The 20,880-nt window shown below is 43.3% G+C and overlaps 1 protein-coding gene across 14 annotated transcripts in view; it reads left to right on the forward strand.

Moving 5' to 3' along the window:
* macf1a (microtubule actin crosslinking factor 1a) overlaps positions 1–20,880 on the forward strand; it is a 189,597-nt gene that overhangs the window by 133,443 nt on the left and 35,274 nt on the right. For 13 of the 14 annotated variants that reach the window (XM_053491902.1, XM_053491909.1, XM_053491907.1 and 10 more), the window contains 19 exons: positions 353–502; positions 594–827; positions 923–1,084; positions 1,174–1,515; positions 1,635–1,826; positions 2,614–2,790; positions 2,911–3,034; positions 3,124–3,323; positions 3,534–3,851; positions 3,957–4,123; positions 5,396–5,552; positions 5,638–5,749; positions 7,099–7,161; positions 7,636–7,874; positions 7,972–8,101; positions 8,770–8,969; positions 9,705–10,212; positions 10,672–11,666; positions 11,745–12,245. In XM_053491902.1, coding sequence (XP_053347877.1) covers positions 353–502; positions 594–827; positions 923–1,084; positions 1,174–1,515; positions 1,635–1,826; positions 2,614–2,790; positions 2,911–3,034; positions 3,124–3,323; positions 3,534–3,851; positions 3,957–4,123; positions 5,396–5,552; positions 5,638–5,749; positions 7,099–7,161; positions 7,636–7,874; positions 7,972–8,101; positions 8,770–8,969; positions 9,705–10,212; positions 10,672–11,666; positions 11,745–12,245 — 4,971 coding nt within the window. The remainder of the gene's footprint in view (positions 1–352; positions 503–593; positions 828–922; positions 1,085–1,173; positions 1,516–1,634; positions 1,827–2,613; positions 2,791–2,910; positions 3,035–3,123; positions 3,324–3,533; positions 3,852–3,956; positions 4,124–5,395; positions 5,553–5,637; positions 5,750–7,098; positions 7,162–7,635; positions 7,875–7,971; positions 8,102–8,769; positions 8,970–9,704; positions 10,213–10,671; positions 11,667–11,744; positions 12,246–20,880) is intronic. The other variant, XM_053491899.1, reaches the window with a different exon arrangement.

Below are 20,880 nucleotides of genomic sequence, written 5' to 3' on the forward strand. Positions count from 1 at the left end.
ATTTTTACTCACTGTTGGTTTTAAAGCAAAGGAAAATAACCGACTGATGAAATGTCGTCGCGATAAACCAAAATCACTTTTGCTGCTTGACTGACCTTGTGAAAAATGTGTCTGTCTTTCTGTCTGTCTGTCTGTCTGTCTGTGTGATCAGAATGGGTACATCTTGCTCAAACAATGCATAGTTTTGTGTGATAAATGAATTGTGATTAATCAGTTGTATGATGGGTAGAGGTGAAAATCTTTGAACCCTAACATAGTTAGAAACGATGAAGCACAAATGATGCTGATAAATATAGTTTTAATTATTGTGCGAGGAGCAACAAAGAGGAAAAACAATTCTGTTGGGTTTTAGGCAGTGCAGCAGCAGAAAGCGGAGTGCTCACAGAAGCTGGAAGGCCTCAGTATGTGGTTGGCCGGGGCAGCGAGTCTGCTGGCCAGTCAGAGAACCGGAGCTGATTCAGACAATGTGAATGTACTTCAACAAAAGCACACTGAGCTCAAGGTGATTTAATAAGTGAGCTGCATGACTGTTAAATATCTATATAGGAGTATAAATGACCTGTGTAGCTTAATGTAAATGCCGTAAATTTCAGGAGGTGCAGAAAGATCTTCAGGCCAAAGGTGACGACATGATGGAGACGATTCAGTCAGTGGAAGCGTTCCTGGCTGAGCGTGGTGAGGATCTAAGTCCAGAGGAAAGGGCTAAACTCCAAGCAGCACTGGCACAAATGAAAGAGCAATACCACACCCTCACAGACACGGCTAAGTCCTCACTAGCCCAGCTGGACTCTACCATCAACACAACCCTCCAGCAAAACACACAAAGGGTAAAAACCTCAAGGAAATACTGTACATCAGGATTGAGTTTTTCTTTTTCAGTGCTTTGTGAAAAAGTATTTTCTTTTCCTATTGTCTCCGCAAGGCTAAAGCGGAGGAGCAGCTGCAGGAGACTCAGGGAAAAATAGACGTGCTGCTTAAGGAGTTATCATCACTGGACGCCTCTAAGGTGAAGTCGTTTGATGAAAGTGTTCCAGATTCCATTGTGCCAGCAGGGTCACTGAACTCACACAGTGACTTACTTAAGGTCAGATATGAGCTCTCCAAACTTGAATGTGGTTATTCTGAATCCTGATTTCGACGTTAATTGATTCCTATTTGGCTTAACCGTTTCAGGCTGAATTGCAGCAGTTACAAGCTCAGCAGGCTCACCTCCTCCAAGTGGCCCAGTCCACACGCTCTCTCCTGGAGCAGCCAGACTCCAGCGTGCCCCCGGAGGAGAAGCAGCGTCTGCGCGCCAGACTGGACCACCTCCAGAGCCAGCACCAAGAACGTTTACAGAGCTGCCAGGAGAGATTAAGGCGAACTGAAGCGCTACAAGATGACCTCTCCAAGTTCATGGAGGAACATAGCAACCTAGGAGCATGGCTAGAGCAGAGTGAAAAAGGCCTGTGTTCCCTAAGAGAAGGGGAAGCTGATGCACAGGGACTAAAAGACAGGCTGGAGGAGCACAAAAAGGTATTAATTATGGGTACATGTTTAATATTCTGTAATCATTGAGTGCAGTTTAAGCAGTATTCTGCTCAAGAGTTTCATGCATGATTAATGATGGCATCTTGTTTGTCGATGTTTTCTAGCTGGCAGATGACGTGATCTGCCACAAGGCAGATTTGCGGTTCGTATCGATTTCTGGACAGAAGGTTCTGGATTCGATACATGGCGCTCAGGAAAGGGCGGGCGTTATTGAGCCAGCACTACAGGATACAAGGCAGCTTGTCAGTGATAAACTACAAGATGCACAACAACGCTACAGTTCTCTACAAAACAAGGTAGGGATGTAATCTTTTCAGGATACAAATCTACTAATTAAAATCATCCAGAATGTTTTTGGTTATATATCGTCAGAGATATTAAATTAAAAAGTGTAGAAGTAGTCTCCAACTTACCAACGAGTTTCGTTGCCGGGAGCACGCTCGTAAGTCAGATTTGTTCTTAAGTCCGACAGTGTGAGTCTTAAACGCCTTTAACACACACATACAATGTAAAGCATACGTATCCACTTGACTAAATCTGTCTAACAGTGTTGTCTTTAAATCGGGAGGGGAATCCCAGACGCCATTTTGTCAAATTTTGGAATTGTTGGTATTTTATGCAGCTACATTAGCTACCTAATGTAGCTGCATAAAATGCCAACAATTCCAAAATTTCCAAGGTCTGGTATATTGTATGTGTGTATGTGTGCTAGAGAAATGAGTCGGCTTCCTCGTGTTTCAGTGAATCAGCCCGGGAGAACGATGGCTGTCCTGATGGTGAATAAACGCTAATTTCACCTCAACAAAACAGACGCCATTTTGTCTCAGAGCTGTTTTCCACTATATTGGACTGTGAATTCTGTTTTGTTGCGTTTATTCACCATCAGGACAGCCATCGTTCTCCCGGGCTGATTCACTGAAACACGAGGAAGCCGACTCATTTCTCTAGCACACATACACACATACAATATACCAGACCTTGGAAATTTTGGAATTGTTGGCATTTTATGCAGCTACATTAGGTAATAATAATGTATTATCTATTTTGGAAATAATTTTTGCCTAATTCTTCTGCTGTTCGCAGTCTGTCGATCTTGGTACCCATTTGTCCACTCTACTGGATCGGTACCAGCAGTACCAGGATGAGGCTACAGCTCTGGATTCTTGGCTCAGTGCTCAAGAACAAAACCAGAGCATACTAAAACCCAGTGGAGAACAGTCAGATACACAGACACTACAAAATACACTCAATACTGTACAGGTAAGGGTGTCTACTCTTCCCCGAGGAAGGAAATTCATCTTGACTCAGTGAGACCTATTTAAAGCCTTTTATGTCTGTCTTCTATTTATTTTATTTCTTTTTCTATTTTCTTTTACTCAGCATCTGCAGGATGAGCTCGCTGAGCGCTCGGTGCAATTGGAGAAGGTAAAGAAAGCTGAGAAAGATCTCACCAGCTCCCAGGACTCTCCCAAACTCAAAACCACAGATATCAACATCACCACAGGTAACTGCATATCCGTTTTCTGTTAATTCAATATATGTATTATATGAAGTTTTAAAATATTATTACTTATGTTACATTATCCGTTTCAGATGCACTTGAGAAGCGGTTTGGAACGCTGTCAGAGTCGGTGTCTCAGAGAGCTGAGCAACTCCAGACTGCTGTAGCTCAGTCTGTCAGTGTTCAGGAGGGACTCAATGCACTGCTTTCCTGGCTGGATGGTCTAGCATTAGATCCTGGACCAGTCCAACCTACTGCCCAGGCAGTACAGGAGGCCCTCACCCAAAATCAGGTATCTAGCTTGGCTATATATGTACTGTACTAATACGACATTAGAATCAAAATGAAAGATGTAACCATCTGTGAACCAGTATAAACTTGCATACTTGCCTCATAACTTCTCATAATGAAGCATCTAGTGTTAATGACGTGCACGAATTTGAAAAACTCAAGCGCAAAGTTATGTATAACTACTTTTTCCCGATCCCTTTGTCTTTTTCAGAAACTGCGTCAAGAATTATTGTCACGACAGGGCAGCGTGGAGGCCACTCGTGACTGTGTGTCCAAGCTCCTGAAATCGGCAGATGCATCAACAGTCTCTGGTCTGCAGGGGGCACTGCAGGACCTGAGTCAGCGCTACACCGCAGCCCAGACCAAACAGGCCGAAAGAGAAGCCGAACTGCGGGTAGTGCTGCCCAAGCTGGAGGGCTTCGAGCGCCTGAGCTCGGACCTTCGAGACTTCACCCAGAGCCGCGAGAGAGTTTTGAGCCTCGGGGGCCTGCCGGACCACAGCGTTGAGGATTATAAACACACCATAGAGGTAATGGAGTCAGCCATGGTGCCGTATTTAGATATTCTTTATAGGCTCTAATGTTACCTTCTAAAGGGTAAAGTCTCTAATTAACTTCTCATGCTTTGGTTATAGGAAGTAAAATCAGATCTTGTCCAAGAAACTAGTCAGCTGAAGTCATTTGTGGAGCTTGGTACAGAACTGAGCAAGTCGAGGCTATTTGCCAACGTGCACAGCCTTGTGGACTCAACCAAAGAGGTGTCTGATGAGTTTGCTCGACTAGAAGCAGGTGTCAATGAGAGGTTAGTTTTGGGAACAAAAATAAAAAAAACACACACACCTGTTCTCCGGAAAGGTATTGTGAGACTGCTGTAAGAGTGCACTCAAGAAAGTATGATGCTAGAACAAAACCGCCTTTTATTGTTAGTTTTGAAATGAACCACATATTTCATTTTGTCAAATACAGGTGAAGTCCATTCATCCTTGGTGAAATAGTGCCAATTTATTTTGCGCACGAATCAGAGCCTCAATAAATTTCCTTTCCTTCAAGGCACTGAGTGGGTCATGGATCATCTCATGTGGACTCTGTAGTTCAGATTCTTTCAGTTTTTCCATTAACTCGGTGCACAGGCTAGGCCGTAAGTTATCAGTTTGGTGAGGAACTTAAACATACACTTAAAGCTGCACGATATAACTTCGTTAACTGACGGTAAAAAGTTAAATCCACTGGTTACAGAAAAGTATATTTTATATCAGTTTCATTCTCCTTAAATCAACCAGTAAGACGCTATAGCCCATGATGATGGAGTCATCCAAACAGAGACCATTCCCATTCGGGTAAAGTATAACCTAATTATAGGATATAGGATATAGGATAAATCAGTCAAAAACATTGCAGAAACTTTTCCGTCTCTCCTCGGAGGGAACAAGTGAACCCAAACCATGCTATCAGAAATGCCTCTTGAGTATAACAAATATTTTACAGACGTACAGAAGTTTGCGCATTGGGAGACTAGCATTGGCACTAGCCAGATTCCAGCACTGCAAAATGTCACCACAGAGGAAAAATAAAACTTGTTTGATTAATATGTTTTTAGTGAATAGGTGTACACTCTGCCTACCGGACATTATTACCTATTAGAGAAGCATTTTTCTGAAGGGTTTCATGTGTGAATTGCCAGAGAAGACCCAGTTCCTTATATAACCATGTCCTATGGCAGTTGGTATATTAGAAGTGGGATTATGATCATGCCTTCTCTGTGTTATTAAGCGTAAAGGAGACGGGGCCTTTTTATAATTCCTACGACTAAATGTAATGTTGGTAATGCTAGCCAATCTGTAATAGCAGAATAGGGGAGTACTGAAGCATAGCCAGCTGCATGAGTTCATCGAAAGGTTTTAAATCAGTGGTTTGGCTGATGTGTCTTCAAAAACATATCTTGCAAAAACAAAAAAATCTTGTAAGACATTTGGAATGAAAGGAGACTCGACAAGTAATTTAAGCAAATATTTTCCTATTGGCTAGTCAGTACTTTAATTCGGTTGTCTGATTTTACTTTTTAATCTGTATACAGACTGAACGCCATCCAGAACTGTGACCAGCAGCTGGCAGAGTTCCGCTCTCTTTCCGGGTCCCTCCTCAGGTGGCTGCAGATGGCACAGGAGCAACTGCCCGCTAAAGAACCCAACCTTAACACAGAGGGCCTGCAGAGGAGAGTGCAGCAGCTCAAGGTGGGTGTGCAGTAGAAAAAACTGAAAGTCGTGTTCTGGAAAGTGAACGTTCTGGGTTTCATAATGTTCCATGGTTTGTTCTCAGGACCTGCTGAGTGAGTGGGAGTCCCAGGGCAATCGAGTTCAGGAGCTAAACAAGAGCAGCTCAGAGCTGGAGAGTCTGATCATCAGTATCACCGCTCCTCGAAGCAAAACTGGTAAAACTGGCATTCAGATGTTTGGTCTTTCACCACACACACATATATATATATATATACTTTAAATACAGATCTTTGTGACTGTGATGGGTCTCCCATCATGTCTATCTTACAGACAACATTTTATCCTCAAATAGACAGGCATTATTTCCCCTTTAAAATTAGAAAGTAAGAAACTGGAAATTGACAGGTATAAAAAAGAAGTTTTGGAAAACTAAATTACAGTGGATCCTTGGATTACGAGCATAATTCGTTCTAGAAGCGGGCTCGTATTCCAAAACACTCGTAAATAAAAGCAAATTTTTTCCATAAGAAATAATAGAAACTCAAATTATTTATTCCACAGATCAAAAAAATAAATACATAAAAATAATTTACACAAAATGTTAAGTAAAAATAAAACAAATTAACCTGCACTTTATCTTTAAAAAAAAAAGTAAAAATAAATCTCGACATATAGGCGTTTCCGTATGTGCGCACAGGCGCTGTGTGTGTGTGTGTGTGTGTGTGTGTGTGTAAATCTAAAGTAAGCCCCCCTCACCCATTTCTCGTCTTACACACCTTTCCTCCACTCTTTTCACACACACACTTGCACACAATGGAAACACAGTTTTATCGGAAAAATAAACAAGAAATCTCTCGAATGACACTCGATTGAGCAACACACTAACGGAATCACTGCTGTAAAGTAACCTAACCTGCACTTTACCTTTGCTGAGCCTTAAGCAGAGAAAGAAAATGGATCCTCAACCTTGCTTTTGCTTTACACACGCTGTACACACACGCATACAGACACAAAATAAAATATTTTATGCACACACATGGTCACAGTGTTATAGTACATAGTACACACGTGCATGGATATTGATTATACCAGTAAGAGGAGCGCACTAAGACCCAGCAGAGGAGATAATTACTTACAATTCCGCAGCGCGCAAGAGAGAAAAACCATTGGCTCAGTTGTGACATCGTGACGCTTAGCGTCAAAGCAAGAAGCGCATGTGTGATACGTAAAACTCGGTATTCGTAAACCAAGACTTGTTCGTTTTCCAAGTAAAAATTTATTACAAATCTTTGCTCGTCTTGCAGAACGCTCACAAACAGCGTTACTCGCAATCCGAGGTTTCACTGTATATCCTAGCTTAATCTCTAGTTAGTGGTATGTATTACTAATTCACATACAAAAAAATCTTCTATATCAGTTGTGAGACTTGTGTATGTCTGCTTTAGCACCCTGTTCTATGTTTAACCTTTGTGAGCTTATACACTGGTCTGTGCAAAAGCTTTCGTGTTTGTAGTGTTCATGCATGTGTGTGGCACCAGTGTCTGAGTGAGTGTCTCTCTCCCAGGTGTCCCCACGCTCAATGGTGCCGGTGGCTCCAGCAGTCTCAATGGCATTCACACCTGCAGAGGTGAGCCCCCTGTACTCAGTGCAGACCAGGTTGTCTCCATCCACATCCCATTCTACACCACCCGACTTCCATTGTGTCGCACCGTCTCCGGTCTATCATCACCATACCACATATAGACCTAAGATTGATCCTGAGCTACTGTTTGCCACCAAAACCCAGCACTCGGTTTTAGCTAAAGTGAATTCCAGTGGTCAGACTTTCGAACAATACTTTTGTGTGTGGTGTGGAGAAAAAAATGACACCTAACAAAATGCATCTCTGATTGCAGCTGGGAAAAAAAAAAACAATCATTATAACCACTCAGTCAGTGTGCTTTTATAAACTTGACATGCCATGTCTCAGCTTCTGTCTGTGTCTGTTTGGATTGTTCTTAGAATATAAAATATAACTGTAGAACAGTCAACGCTATATTAACCTTATCATTTATCTTATCTTAAGACTAACCCCCCCACCCTTTTTTCTCCTTCCTGTTAGACCTGACTGAGATCCAGGTGGTGGTGGCAGACGTGAACAGCAAGTATGAGAAGCTCGGTGGGGATCTTCAGCAGAGGCAGAGTAGACAGCAGGCGTCTCTGGAGCTGTACCAGAAAGCCAGGCAGGACTCTGCGTCTCTGCACCAGTGGCTCGGCCCACGGGAACAGAGCCTAGCACAGGGGCAGGCTGCCTCGCCCTCACGGCCTGAGGTAGTTCGTGAGCAGGCTCGGGAGAACAAGGTGAGCAAAAGCACAGCTCAAGACGTAGCTGTGTGGTGTGGTGTCACTTCATAATTAGATGTTTTATAATCTTATCTGATGAACTACCTCCATGCAGGCCTTGCTGTCTGAGCTTGCAGAACATTCTGATAAAGTGGAGGACCTGAAGAAGACTCTAAAGCAACTGATAAAAGAAAACCCAGACTCCCCCGAAGCAGAGACTTGGAAACAACAGCTAAAAGATATCGGTCAGTCAGATCAATCTATCGCTATAACATTAAACAGGACTGCATTTACATTCTCCAGATACATTCTGTGTTTTATGTGCATATTCGTTCAGTACTAATGCTAAAAATAATTTTGTAGGAGATTTATTTATTTATTTATTTATTTTTCTAAAAGGTTGAGAGCTTCTCTGGTAAATCAAACAAAAGCCTGGTATGGTGCGTAGGTTGGAGGAACTGGAGGAGGCAGGAGAATAGAGTGAGCTTCAGGAACAGCTTTTAGTCCTCCGTGATATTTTATTTTTCTTGTGTGACTCAAAGCATTAAACTTATTCTCGAAAGCAGAATTCGTGCTTTATAGGAACCACATGCGGGTGTCAGACTAGAGCCTTCTATGACTCAAAAAAAAGTATAAGGGCAAGCATGTATTGCTGCCAGGATTGCATGTATACATCTTTCTGCTCCGGTAATGCCGGTGCATAAACAGACTAAATTAGAAGTTATTGTTTTGCGTCCCTTTTAATCTTAACACCCTGTAGTTGCTGCTAAAATGATTATTCACGGTTACACTTACCCAGAATCTTTGCGTTGCTATGGCGACCTGTGCATCCAGCCTCAGTTGTTATGGTTTCAAGAGGCATCGTGATATGTTTATTTTACACAACCGCATGTACCATCGTTTCTTTTCTTAGAATCTCGATGGGAGAAAGCCAATCAGGCTGCAACACAGAGACAGACAGAACTGGAGACGTGCGCAGACAGACTGGGCAACTTTGCATCAGCAGCCAATCAGCTCGGCCCCTGGCTGCGGGAGAAAGAGCTGATGATGAGTGTGCTCGGGCCCCTGAGCATCGATCCTAAGATGCTCAACACTCAGAAGCAACAAGTGCAGGTACATACAAGGGTGCACTTTTGAGTGCGGATGTTTCCGCTATATCCGGTGCACGCTGCATTAAGCAAACAATACAAAACATCAGGCATCAGTCGCTCAGGATAAATTTAATTAAGTATTTTTTTCCATGAGTTTCTTTGATTCTTATATCAGGCATTTCAAGAATTATTAGGATGCAGATATTACAAATTTTATATGATGCAAAACAAAAAAGGAAACACAGAAAACACAGAAAGGCGAGTACAAACATTTGATCTGATATAATTATGAATATTTTATTGAATATTCGACTGCTTCTAAAAAAACATATGTAAAGCATAACACCATTTATTACTGTGAAGAATTAAAAGTTCTTTGTAATATATATGAATACACAGTACAGTATATTGCATACATAAGGGTATGCAAACCCTTGCACTCACTTGTACATTTTTCCTGCTTTCCATTTATACAATTTCCTGTTTTCTAACGTCTTTGCTTTCCTGTGAGGAAATGACAGTCTAGAAAGGAAAATTGTTTAGAACACCTTATATAGCAACACATAGCACTAAGGATGTAAATTATTTGTTCATGTAAAACCTCTATTGTACTGAATTAAATAGTTGTCCAACAACTTCATTGTCATACAGCATAATATAATTTGGTAAAATTATATAGACTTCTATAGCAATAATAACATACAATTCCTTAAATCTAATTTTTTTATGAATGATTTTCTCTCTCTTTCCCTCCCAGATTATGCTGCGTGAATTTGAGACACGGCGTGCTCAGTTTGACCAGCTGACCCAGGCAGCAGAGGGTATCCTGTCACCCGTTGAAGAGCAGAAATCTGGGGACAGCCAGGATGTAGCTGAGGTGAAGCAGGAGCTGGGCTCCATCACCCAGCAGTGGGAGGACCTGACATCTCGTCTGTCTGGGCGATCGGATCAGATCGAGCGTGCTCAGGGTACCAGCGAAGGCTTCCAGGCTTTGCTCAAGGAGCTCTCTCAAAGTTTGTCTCATTTGGCTGAGAAGCTGGATGGCCAGGCCTCGCTTAGTGCCCAGCCTGAAGCCCTGCGCCACAGGCTTAAGGAAACAGGAGAGATCCGTGCAGAGCTGGAGCAGAGGAGAGGTCAACTGGTCCAGGCTGAGCAGTTGTGTGCAGAACTCAGCGCTATTGTGGTGGAGCCCTACCTCAGAGAGGAGCTGAATAAGAGACTAGAGAGTGTTAGTGGACCACTTAACAGCCTGGAGGAAAGAGCAGGTGAGAGAGGGTAGTTTGAAGATTTGTAGGCAATGATGTGTCTGTTCTTAGTAGGGATAGGAGGCAGCCCCAGATAAAGATGGGAAATGTATCAGTCAAATTTATGTAATTATAAGAAATGGGAAAAAATTACTTGGGCGTGATAAAATCTTCTTATGACAAAAGTATGCATCAACTTGTGATTTTCTTTGACTTTCAGCCACATAAATACATAATTTAATTCTAATCCATGTGACAGCACAAATGTACAGTATTAAACATTTGGTACTTTTTTTAATGAATTAATTTCTGAATAATGTTTTGTGCATTCATGCAGAAACAATTAAGATTCGTCATTTCCTGCTGTGTTTATAATAGATTGATACATTACTGAACTTTATCAGTAATATATTTTAATATAAATATAAGATCTGTGCATCACACATAGTTACACGTTTTCTTTTCTGTGCTTGTCTCCAGCCGATGGCCTGTCTCAGCTACAAGCTGCTCTCTCAAGCACACAGCAGTTCCAGCAAATGTTTGAGGAGCTTCGTGCTTGGTTAGATGGCCAGACTGCTGCAGGTACACCTGGCATGTCTGACCCTCTACCTTGCCAACCTGAAGTTCTCCAAGCCCTCCTTGCCCAACAAGAAGAGCTCCAGCGTGGTGTGGCACAACAGAGAGGGTCATACGAGCTCATTCAGGCTGAGGGAGCATCTATCCTGGCATCACTTCCTGCTGGAGATGAGCGCTCGGGTCTGCAGGCTCGGCTCAACAAACTGCGCCAGGACTGGGAGGAAGTAAGCCAGCGCTTTACAGAAAAGCAAGCACATATCAAAGAGACACTGGGCCGTGCCATACAGTACAGGCAGCATCGGGATGAGCTGGATCCCTGGCTGAAGGAGTGTGAGCAGAAAGAGGCGGAGATCCAACCTTCTCTGGAGCCTGCTGCCCTCGAAGAAGCCCTGCAGAAAGCAAGGCATTTAGGCTTGGACTTGGATCGCCGACGGCCCCTAGTGGAGGCTCTGAATTCGGCAGCTGACCAGCTCCTGGAGCAGAGCCGGACTGGAGAGGAGGAGGTGAGGGATGAGAAAGCCCAGCTGAACCGCCGGCTGGATGGCCTCTCTGAAAGGTTACATGGACGCATGGCTCAGCTGGAGGAGCTGAACAGCAGGCTGAAAGAGTTTGAAGATGGTAGAATGGCGGTAGAGAGAAGGCTGGAGGCGACAAAGCATCAGCTCGAGGTGCAGGAGGCTTTGGGCCCCCAGGCATGCAGTAACAAGAGTCTGGAGCGCCTGCGCAGCCAGCAGGAGATTCTCAGCTCCCTTCAGCCACAAGTGGTATATCTGCGGGATCTGGCCAAGGGGCTGGCACAGGATGCGCCTCAGACAAAAGGGTGCAATGAAGATGGAGGGCAGAAGCTGGTGCAACAGGCTCAAGACACAGAGAGGGAGTTTGGAGAAGTGACTGAGAAGGTAAGGAATGTGTAACAACTAATACTGGTGGCTTGGATATTTATTAAGTGATTAATGATGTTAATGTCCGTTACACAGATCGAGCAGTGCTGCGCTTCCCTCGAGTCACGTCTGCAGGGTGTCGGAGAAGTTCAGTCACATGTCCGTGATGTCTTCTCACGCCTGGCCGACTTAGACGACGAGCTGGACAGCCTGAGTCCCGTCGGCCGAGATGTGGACTCCTTGGCCTCACAGGCAGACGCAATAAGAGGATTCCTGGGACGTCTGGCTTCCCTGCGGACTGAGCTCGAAGGCCATGGTGGTGCCTGCACAGCCATGTTGAGACGAGAGGGTAGCTCCCCTGATCTCCTCGCCCTCAGGAGGGAGACAGAGGCTCTGAGTCGCCAGGCAGCCAAGCTGGCCGAGCGTGGTCAAGGTCGCCTAGCACTCATAGAAGAAGCTGAGGGTCGAGTGAAGGAGTTCTACACCCGCCTCGCAGAACTGCAGGGGTTACTGGACCGGGCAGAGGAAGGCCTGAATGCACAAGGTGTCGTGGGAACTGAAGTGGAGGTCATCAAGCAACAGCTACAGGAATTTAAGGTAAGTTTTTTTTTTTTTTTTTTTTTTTCCAGGCTGAAGCAGATTTGATGTTGCCATGGCAGACACAGTAATTGTGGCTTCAAAACATGCTTTTTTTAATTCCATCGAGGACTAGGACATTGCCAATGACTCATGTGGAGGCATAGAACGGTTTTAAAAGAGTCTCGAATTCACAGTTTTTTTTTCTCACTTTCACAGTAAAAAGTGATGAATTTTATCGAGATAGTTAAGTTGAATAATAGGTTGCACTGTACATTTTCACAGACCTACCCATTTAATCTCCAGTTTCATAATGTGGTGTAGGTGTTTTCTAACGTAATAGCTAACAGGAGATATTTTATATGCATGGTTTGTACTCGCTTGCCCCTTAAAGAAAGAAGAAAAGAGTCACCGGAAATTCAAAGTAAACTTTTTTTTTTAACTGATGGAAGTGTTGGTTGTGTACAGTCATATTTTTTGATGGAAAGTGCAAGAGTTTCAGATTTAAGCACCTTGTCACTGGAAGAACTTGTGTACTCAGCCAGCTCATGCTCTATGCGGGCTGTCAAGCGTTCGTGGAATGAATCACAGCTTTACGCTTTATTAAATCACCTCCAACTCTGCAACTCTCAGCCCCCATCTGGGCCCTCGTCCCAGCATGCCTCTCTGCGGGAGGAGGGAATCAGCATGTCCCTGTCACTCCTGCTGCTTTACCGAGAGGGCTGCTCGCATTCGTCCTGTTACCCCTTCGGCTGATTAATTATGACCCCTTTCACTTTCTCCCTGGCTCACTCTTGTATTTATAGTGCCTCTGAGGTTGTATCATTCCCTCTCCGGATCTTACTCATGCCCCTCCAGAGCGTCAAATGTGGTCGGAGTGTGGGAGTAATAGAGGCACTGTGGAGGTTCGAGATGCGTTCTTAGCCCAGGAGAGAGTGAATCAGCGACTTCTTTTGAGGCAGCTCACCTTGCTGAGTCATTTCCCCTGAGAGAAGCTTGCAGTAATTTCGGCGTGTTAATCTATCAGGTCTGGTTAATGCGGCGTAACATTCTCAAAGCCATTGGTAATGAAGGATTCTTCTGGAGGTGTTTCTGTTCGTAACAGCTCGACGCCAGCTACGAGTGCTCATTAGACCTGTCACTGTGGTGACGGACACGGAGCTAAATCTGAGTGCAGAGCGAATTACTGGAACACTGTCTCTTCCCAGTGTCTCTGCATCAGACTAGTGCAGACTCGCCCAGTTGGCTTCGCATTAGATACGTTGGCAGCTTGTCCTGAAAATTCACCTGTTACTAATTAGAACTTGCACCGAGTGGTTGTGCAGAGAGCTTTATACTTCATCCAAGCTGCACTTCAGCTGCGGAATGTTCTCCTCTTTTATTGCACTTCTTCTTCTTCTTCTTTTTTTTACTTTGATTTCTTACTTGCACCTCTTCCTTGGTCTTTGTCTCGCCTTCCTGGTGTTCCTTTGTTTGAAATTCCTGCCGTCTAAGAGTTCTTTCAGATTTACTGTTCCTGTTAATAACAATGTCAGCTACTGTACACACTCGTGCTCCTCTGCCCCCACCTTCTCTTTCTCTCTCTTTTCTCTTTCTTCACAGCAGGCGTGAAGGCCGAGTTTCTGAAGGCGAACAGTCAGCGGAATGAGAGAGAAAAAAAGAAAGAAAATTAGCAAAAAGCATGTATATGGTAAATTAGCTAGAGTCGTGTAGCATGGTACGTGAGTTCGTGGTCACATAAGAAAATTGTATCATGATACAAGAAAATGTTGCCATTGTACATGGTACGCATCGTGATATTTATTTTTACGCTAAAACAATTGCGCCACATCTGGAAGCTAGCAAACACCTCATTTAGCACAGATCAACGCTTAGGATATTTTTGAATACAAGAGCATGAGAAAACATCAATAAAGTAAAACTTTCTTTTAAAAGTTAATGCTTATATAGAAATTCTGACAATACACACCATATTAAAATAATAAAACCGATACCATCCTTTTTAAAACGTCCTTTTTTTTTTCTTTATTGCTATCATATCGTTAGGGGTGTTGTTACTTGCCCGGTCCAGCTGCTTGATTTAAATCATCCTTGACGTGCTATATTTTGACAAAATCCTTTGTGAATTATAGAAGTACTGTATAGAGTACTCATAAAGCCAGAACTATGATGTCATCATGTTGCAATTTATCCTGCACCAAGGAACAAATCCGATATTCTACAAAAGCATAATTATACATAATATCTACTTAGCTTTTGTCTCCTTTTAGTGTGCTCATTCATCGCCACCTCATGTCTGAAAATCTGGACCCGCCTCTGTTAATAGTGCTAATTAAGGAGGCCAAGCTGCTGCTGTAAGTCTAGAAAGAGGGTCTGTGTGCATGAGGTATTTTTAGAAAACTTTTAGAAAAGGGTCATGAGGAGAGAAGGGTGAGAAGAAACTTCTTCAAGTTCTTCTTTCGTCCTCATTTGCTGTCTATTAAATTTTCTTATTCCCATGCTGTCTGGGTCTCGGTTCTCATACTCGCCCGCTCTTGTATCCCCCTCCCCCCCCCACACCCTTTTCACTTACAATGACACGCACGAAGGTAATTCAGAGGGCCAGAAAGGCTGTCTGCCATGAAAAAGGGATTGATCGCCCCTTCTCCCCCTTCTCTCATGCAAGCCAGACTCCATTTCAGAGACACCCAATCCAAAGTAGTGATGTCATTGCTGAGATTAGAGAAAGGGGGAGGCAGGATAAACCCAAATAAGCAAGGCGTGTGTGTGTGCGTGCATACGTGTCTCTGTCTGTCTGTCTGTCTGTCTGTCTGTCTGTCTGTCTGTCTGTCTGTGATGTGTCTTGGCTAGTAGGTCAGTACACATTAGAAGAAGGTGTCAAATTTTTGCGTATAGCTCCCTGAGGCATTCTGGGAGTGATTAAATAATGGGTTGGGTCTTAACCAGATGAATCATCTCACCAGCATTTTCTACTATGGAGGTCTTTCCCAAAGGCTAAACATATGTACGTATCGCGCCGAGTGCTTCAGATGCCAGTCAGCGCGGCCCTGTTCAAAACATAGCCGAGCGCACAAGCAGTAGGTGTGTGTACGGCCTGGGAGGGTGACTTCACCGAACGATATTTCTAATTCTGGGCCGTTTTGGAGCGGTCGGAATTTCAGCTGTCTCCCCATCCTCGACCCCTTACAAACATAATCTCGTACACACATACAGGGTGTGGTGGTCTCCCTAAAATTCCCGTGGCCTGTGTACACTGTGTGTGTGTGTGTGTGTGTGTGTGTGTGTGTGTGTGTGTGTGTGTGTGTGTGTGTGTGTATGTGTGTGTCTTCATCCCACACCACCACAGTGGAGCAGCTGAGCTTAGAGAAAGAGGGGTGGGCTGTGAGACGCAGACACAGGGAAAAGATGCTTTCCAACTGGGCATTCCTGTACAGGGCTGGTTAGAACCGGTGAATAGCTTCTAAATCAAGCTGAGCGCAGCGTGCTGTCTTCACTCTTGCTTGCTATAACTTACTCGTACTCCATTTACACACTCTAATCCTATTTCTGTCTGTCGCTTTGCTTTCTCTGTGGTCCTCTAGCAAAACAAGGGCAATGAATGTGTCGAGGCCTTTTTGTCCCCCACCCAAACACCCAAGGACTTGTCTTTTTGGACTCAAATATATCGATATCAAAGCTTGCTTCTGTATATTTGACTCTGCACAAGATCAGATCATGCTGATTAATATGTAATGAAAGCAGAACTGTTTGTAAGTGATCAATGGGAGCTTGTACTATTAGACGATGTTCATCATATTATCAGACATTGAGAACACTTCTTGCTGCACAGTCTGTTACAGAATTCCAAAGATAAAGATTTTATTTTATTATGGAGTAATCATCCTAAACACAGTAGGTAAATAGTACTTGCATAAAGACATAATCTATTTTTTTAACATCTAGTGAAATCGCAGTGAATTTCTTTGCTGTCTACCTGACGCTTATGAGGACATGCCAATTATATACCGTTGGCGTCTTCTAGCTCTATGGTTAAGAATCCAAATTTCTGGGTTGACCTCCTCCTAATGATGTACTGTATAATGCCATGATAATGCAGTCTTCATTTTTTCCCATGCAGTTCCTTCCTAGCAATAAACACAACACCTACAGTAGCAATGAGATCCATTAGAATTTGATATAGGTTTTTTTTTTTTTTTTGGTGCCTGTTTTCACAGTTGATATTTCTCTTTGTCTGCAGGGTTAAATTAGATTAGCATAACATAATTAGCACTAGCTGATGATTTAATTTTGCTAATTTGACTTTCTACCCAGGCGATATCCTGCTAGCATGAGAGAGAGAGAGAGAGAGAGAGCTGCCTCTCCCGTTGGCTGGTATTGTTTCAGCTGTTGTGAATTACTGTGGCATTCCATAGCATAGCCCACTTTTCCCTCTCAGCCACACTCTATTAGCTCACCAACTGAAATAAATAAAGCACTTTGCACAAACAACAGCGCCGTCTTGATGTGTGGAATTAATAGGCGGCTTAATAACTGTCGTAATGACGGTGATTTTCAGGGTGGTTAACACGAGTTACGTCTGTTCTGCCTTTTCGTGTGCTCTTTGATCTACTTCAGGAACACGGTATTAAGTGCCAATCAATCAGGTACAAGAAAGCATGCAGTTCTGTATAAAACATTCGCTGTGTGTAATTCACGGTTCCAGACAATCACCCAGCGGTAAGAAATTACACCAGAAATCCCATTTTCAACCTTAATGGGAAGAGTCGATTGGCCTTTTATTTGGCTTCTCTGGTTTGCTTTTGTGTCTGGTTAAGAGGAGAACAATGCACACATTCACATCGAGGGGCTCAGGTAAAGCCTGCGGGTTAATTATGAAACTACTGCTGAGATCGAGGAGAAAAGGGGGAGTGTCAGTGCCTGGGGTGCTCAGATACCACAAAGGGAAAAAGGAGAAAGGATAAGAGAAGGAGCGGGGCGCTTTAGAGGGATCAAACCATCTTAAAAAATGTTTTAAAAAAACAGTAATTTTAAGCATCTCGGTTGTTGCGTAAATACAGTTAGTATTCAGTCATTGGTGGAGCAGGGGCAAGAGCAGGGGCAGGAGCAGGGGCGGCAAGAGCTAGCAGGAGATGGAGATAACGAATCAACAGGTGCTGTCCTAAAGCAAACACTGCAAAGTCAATAGCATTCTCTGCCCTCTTGCGTTTATGATAGATTAATGCCTGCTTGTTTTCTACAACGTACTGTAGCTTAGCTTTAACACACTATTCCAGTCTGTCTGTTTTTAGGGGATTTCAGGCTTGAGCCCTCCCTCTTCCTGTCTGAGTCAAGGCTGTGACTTTTTAACTAGAAGCCAAATGAGCAGTCGGGACTGACTAAGGGGAAGGGGGAAGGGGGAAGGGGATAGACACGGGGTCAAGCACTGAATTTTACTTCACCTAAACAAAGTAAGTTTATTCTATATATAGATGGAGGCTGGGTTTGCACTGTGAAAATCGATGGTCTATCAATATATCTGTCAATAGTAACAATAAATATTCTGCCTTTTTAAGTAGATAAAAATATAACCAAATTAACCAACAAACAACAAATCACGATTTCTACATCACTAGTATTTATTTTTTTAGATTTTCCACGGTTGACATGGATGTTGGTTAATAAATATGCAAGTTTAATCCACTGTGGAGTCATGGCAGTGTGGCTGGTCAGTTTGAGCTCAAGGAGAAAGAAACAGAGCACGCATGAGGGCGAGAGACAGACAAACCCCTTTTGTTTCCACTGGGAGGTTTGTCTTGGAAGCAAGCTTGACAGCTGCAACTAGACTGACAGAAAGAAAAAGGGAGTGAGGAAGAAAGACAGCAAGGAAAGGATAAAAAAAAAAAAAAAAAGAATTGAAAAAGAAAGTATTTAGCTTGTTGGACACGCAGAGCATGGACAGTGTGGGTGATTCACAGAGCAACTGTGGTGTGTGTGTGTGTGTGTGTGTGTGTGTGCGCGGGTGTCTTCCGTACATGTGCGTCCGCGCGTCTGGGATTTAGCAACGGAGAGAGAGAGAGAGTGGGAGGGTAAGCAAGCATGCGTTAGTGCAGTGACTGCTCTCTGCCAGAGCTCTTTATACATACTTCGGCACCGACCGAATAAGGAAAGGCCGTGAAGAAAGGAGAGCAAATAGAGAAATAAAACAGGGACAGGACACAAAACAAAACCAAGACAAAAAAAAAAGAAGAAGAAAAGAATGACATTTGTGCATAAACTTTTCATTTGCTGCTGTCTCTCAGTGTTCAGTGTCTATTCATTTTCATTGTAAAGCAGTGGCTGCAGTTTTTAACCCCCCAGCACACACACACACACACACACACACACACACACAACCCCACCCCCCAACTAACCACGCTCTCTGCTCAGGGCTGGATAGGGTTTCAGACGAGCAGAAGATGAGAATGCACAAGTGGGGAATATTGCAGACTTCTGTGTGTCCTCCCTTGTCGTTTTGTTCAATTACAAAGTAGCTATTTAAAAAAAAGAGGGAGGAGCAGAGAGAAGAGAATGAGAAGGGGATTTTTGCTTCCGTATACACACATGCTAGGTTGTTTTGGAAAGAAACGAGTAGCCGTTATTGATAAGCCTCTTTACTTCCCACTGACACATCGTCTGTATCCTGTTTTTTTTCTCCTCTTTCTTTTCTCTTGTTCTTTGTTTCCGTAGAATTTGTGCTTTTGATTCTTTCTTTTGAAGTCTTTTCTTAGTAGCACCACAAACTGTTGAATCATACAAGAAACTTTCAAATGTAAGACTTAATTAGTTTTTACACATATACAACCATGGGCTTAAGCTGATTTGATCCTATAAGCTGGTGATTCGACTGAAACACATCAACTTCCCTGCTTAGTCACTCCCACTGGCACGGTGGCCACTCCTACCAAAAGCTCTATCTCAGCCTCCATTTTTCAGCTTGGTCTTGTGTGTTTTTTTGGGAAAGGAAACCGGCACGATTGGAGCACTTCCTGTGTTTTAATACCAGCGCAGGAAACAGAACAAACGGAGCTGGATTCAAACAAAAACAGAGGGAGAAAAAAGGGAGGCGAGAGTGAGAGAAGTGGGAGGGAGGGGGAGAGATAGAGCGAGAGAGAGAGAGAGAGAGAGAGAGGAAAAGTGGGAGATTTTTTTAGCAGCTGCAAACCATTTCACCAGCGCAGTGGCCCGAGAACACAGTGAGAGAGTCTGCACTAGAGGAAAAGAAGAACTCTGCCTGCACGCATCTTCTTATGCTCTCTTCTGGATCAGAGAAAAGAAAGAAGATGAGAAAAGAGGGAGTGCGTCTGGGGATTGTCTGAAAAGCAGAGTGCCCCGAGTAGAAGGGTGTGCGTTTGGTACGAGGTACTGTCTGCCTCTCTGCCCTCTGGATACAGTCCCACAGCTCTATGCTCGCTGCTGTCCGGATCAGGCTGAAACCTCCAACCTCTTTATACCTACTTCTAACATAACCCTTCTGGACATGGCTGTCATTTGGATTTACAGATTTTCACTCCACTGCGGATGAGAGGAATGTAGAAGGCAATCAGTGAGAGGATTAATATTCTGTTTCTGTTCTTGTTCTTGTTTTTGAAACGACTTCAAGATGAGGTAAATTTCATTCATTGAAAGTACCAAGACTCGGTCGAAACAGAAAAGGAAAAATAGTTATGAAAATGCGGTGTTTTGAACTGGTCTCTCAGATATTTGCTGTTGGATTAAAAAGAGGACAAGGAAAATTTTACAAACAGCGATCAACTGTCTGACAAGTGAGTCCCACACAGCGTTAGAAAACGTATTTACATGACAGTCATCTGACCAGACATACAAAAACATTGTCAATCTGACTGCTAGACTGTTTTTTAAGGAATTAGAATGTGCTTGAAAGAACATTAAAATGAGAGACAAAATCACTTGATGGATACTTTGCTTTTTTTTCCCCCCGACATCTTTTTGGTGCAACAGAGTATGGACTTCTCACCTTAAAAGGAGCCTTTCATAGTTTCTCTTTGAAACAACTTAAGTTACTAAGACCTCTCTGATTTTTCCTGTTGTGGTAGAGACAGAGACTCAAAAGGAAGTGGCTGCAAGGAACCTGGGGAAAGGATTGTGATGTAGATGAATAGATAGAGGAGGATTCTTTTGAAATCACAATGAGAACAAAGGGAGTGCAACCTGCATAAAATGTTTACACTCTCTTTTGGACTTTGGACCTCTGAAACAGTTAATAACTGATTTCCCTGCTTCTCCTATTTGCCTGCATGAATTACAAAAAGGAACATATTAATATGTTGACTAACACATGTGTCAGTCGGACTGAGGCATTTTCCCTGATGTGCTTCATCCGGGAAGGATCAGGAATAACATTGTATATGAGAGCCATGGACTCTAATCCTTCTCTGCTTATCATTTTTTGCCCTGGATTATAAGTATCCTAACATCTTTCAAAACTTTTGCGGATCAATGTTTATTAAAAATAATTGGACAGCTAAGACTTGAGGGCTTCAGTTACTACAATAGTAATTTCAGAAACAACCTGATTTTGGAGGACTTATTTGTGGAATAGTTTGTGCCCCATCCCAGCCCCTTGAGGGCACACTTGTATGGGATGGGGAAGCCTCTGAGCCGGCCAGACTGTTTGCGG

This window comes from Clarias gariepinus, chromosome 3 (genome assembly GCF_024256425.1).
Source record: "Clarias gariepinus isolate MV-2021 ecotype Netherlands chromosome 3, CGAR_prim_01v2, whole genome shotgun sequence".
NCBI classification, from domain to species: Eukaryota; Metazoa; Chordata; class Actinopteri; order Siluriformes; family Clariidae; genus Clarias; species Clarias gariepinus.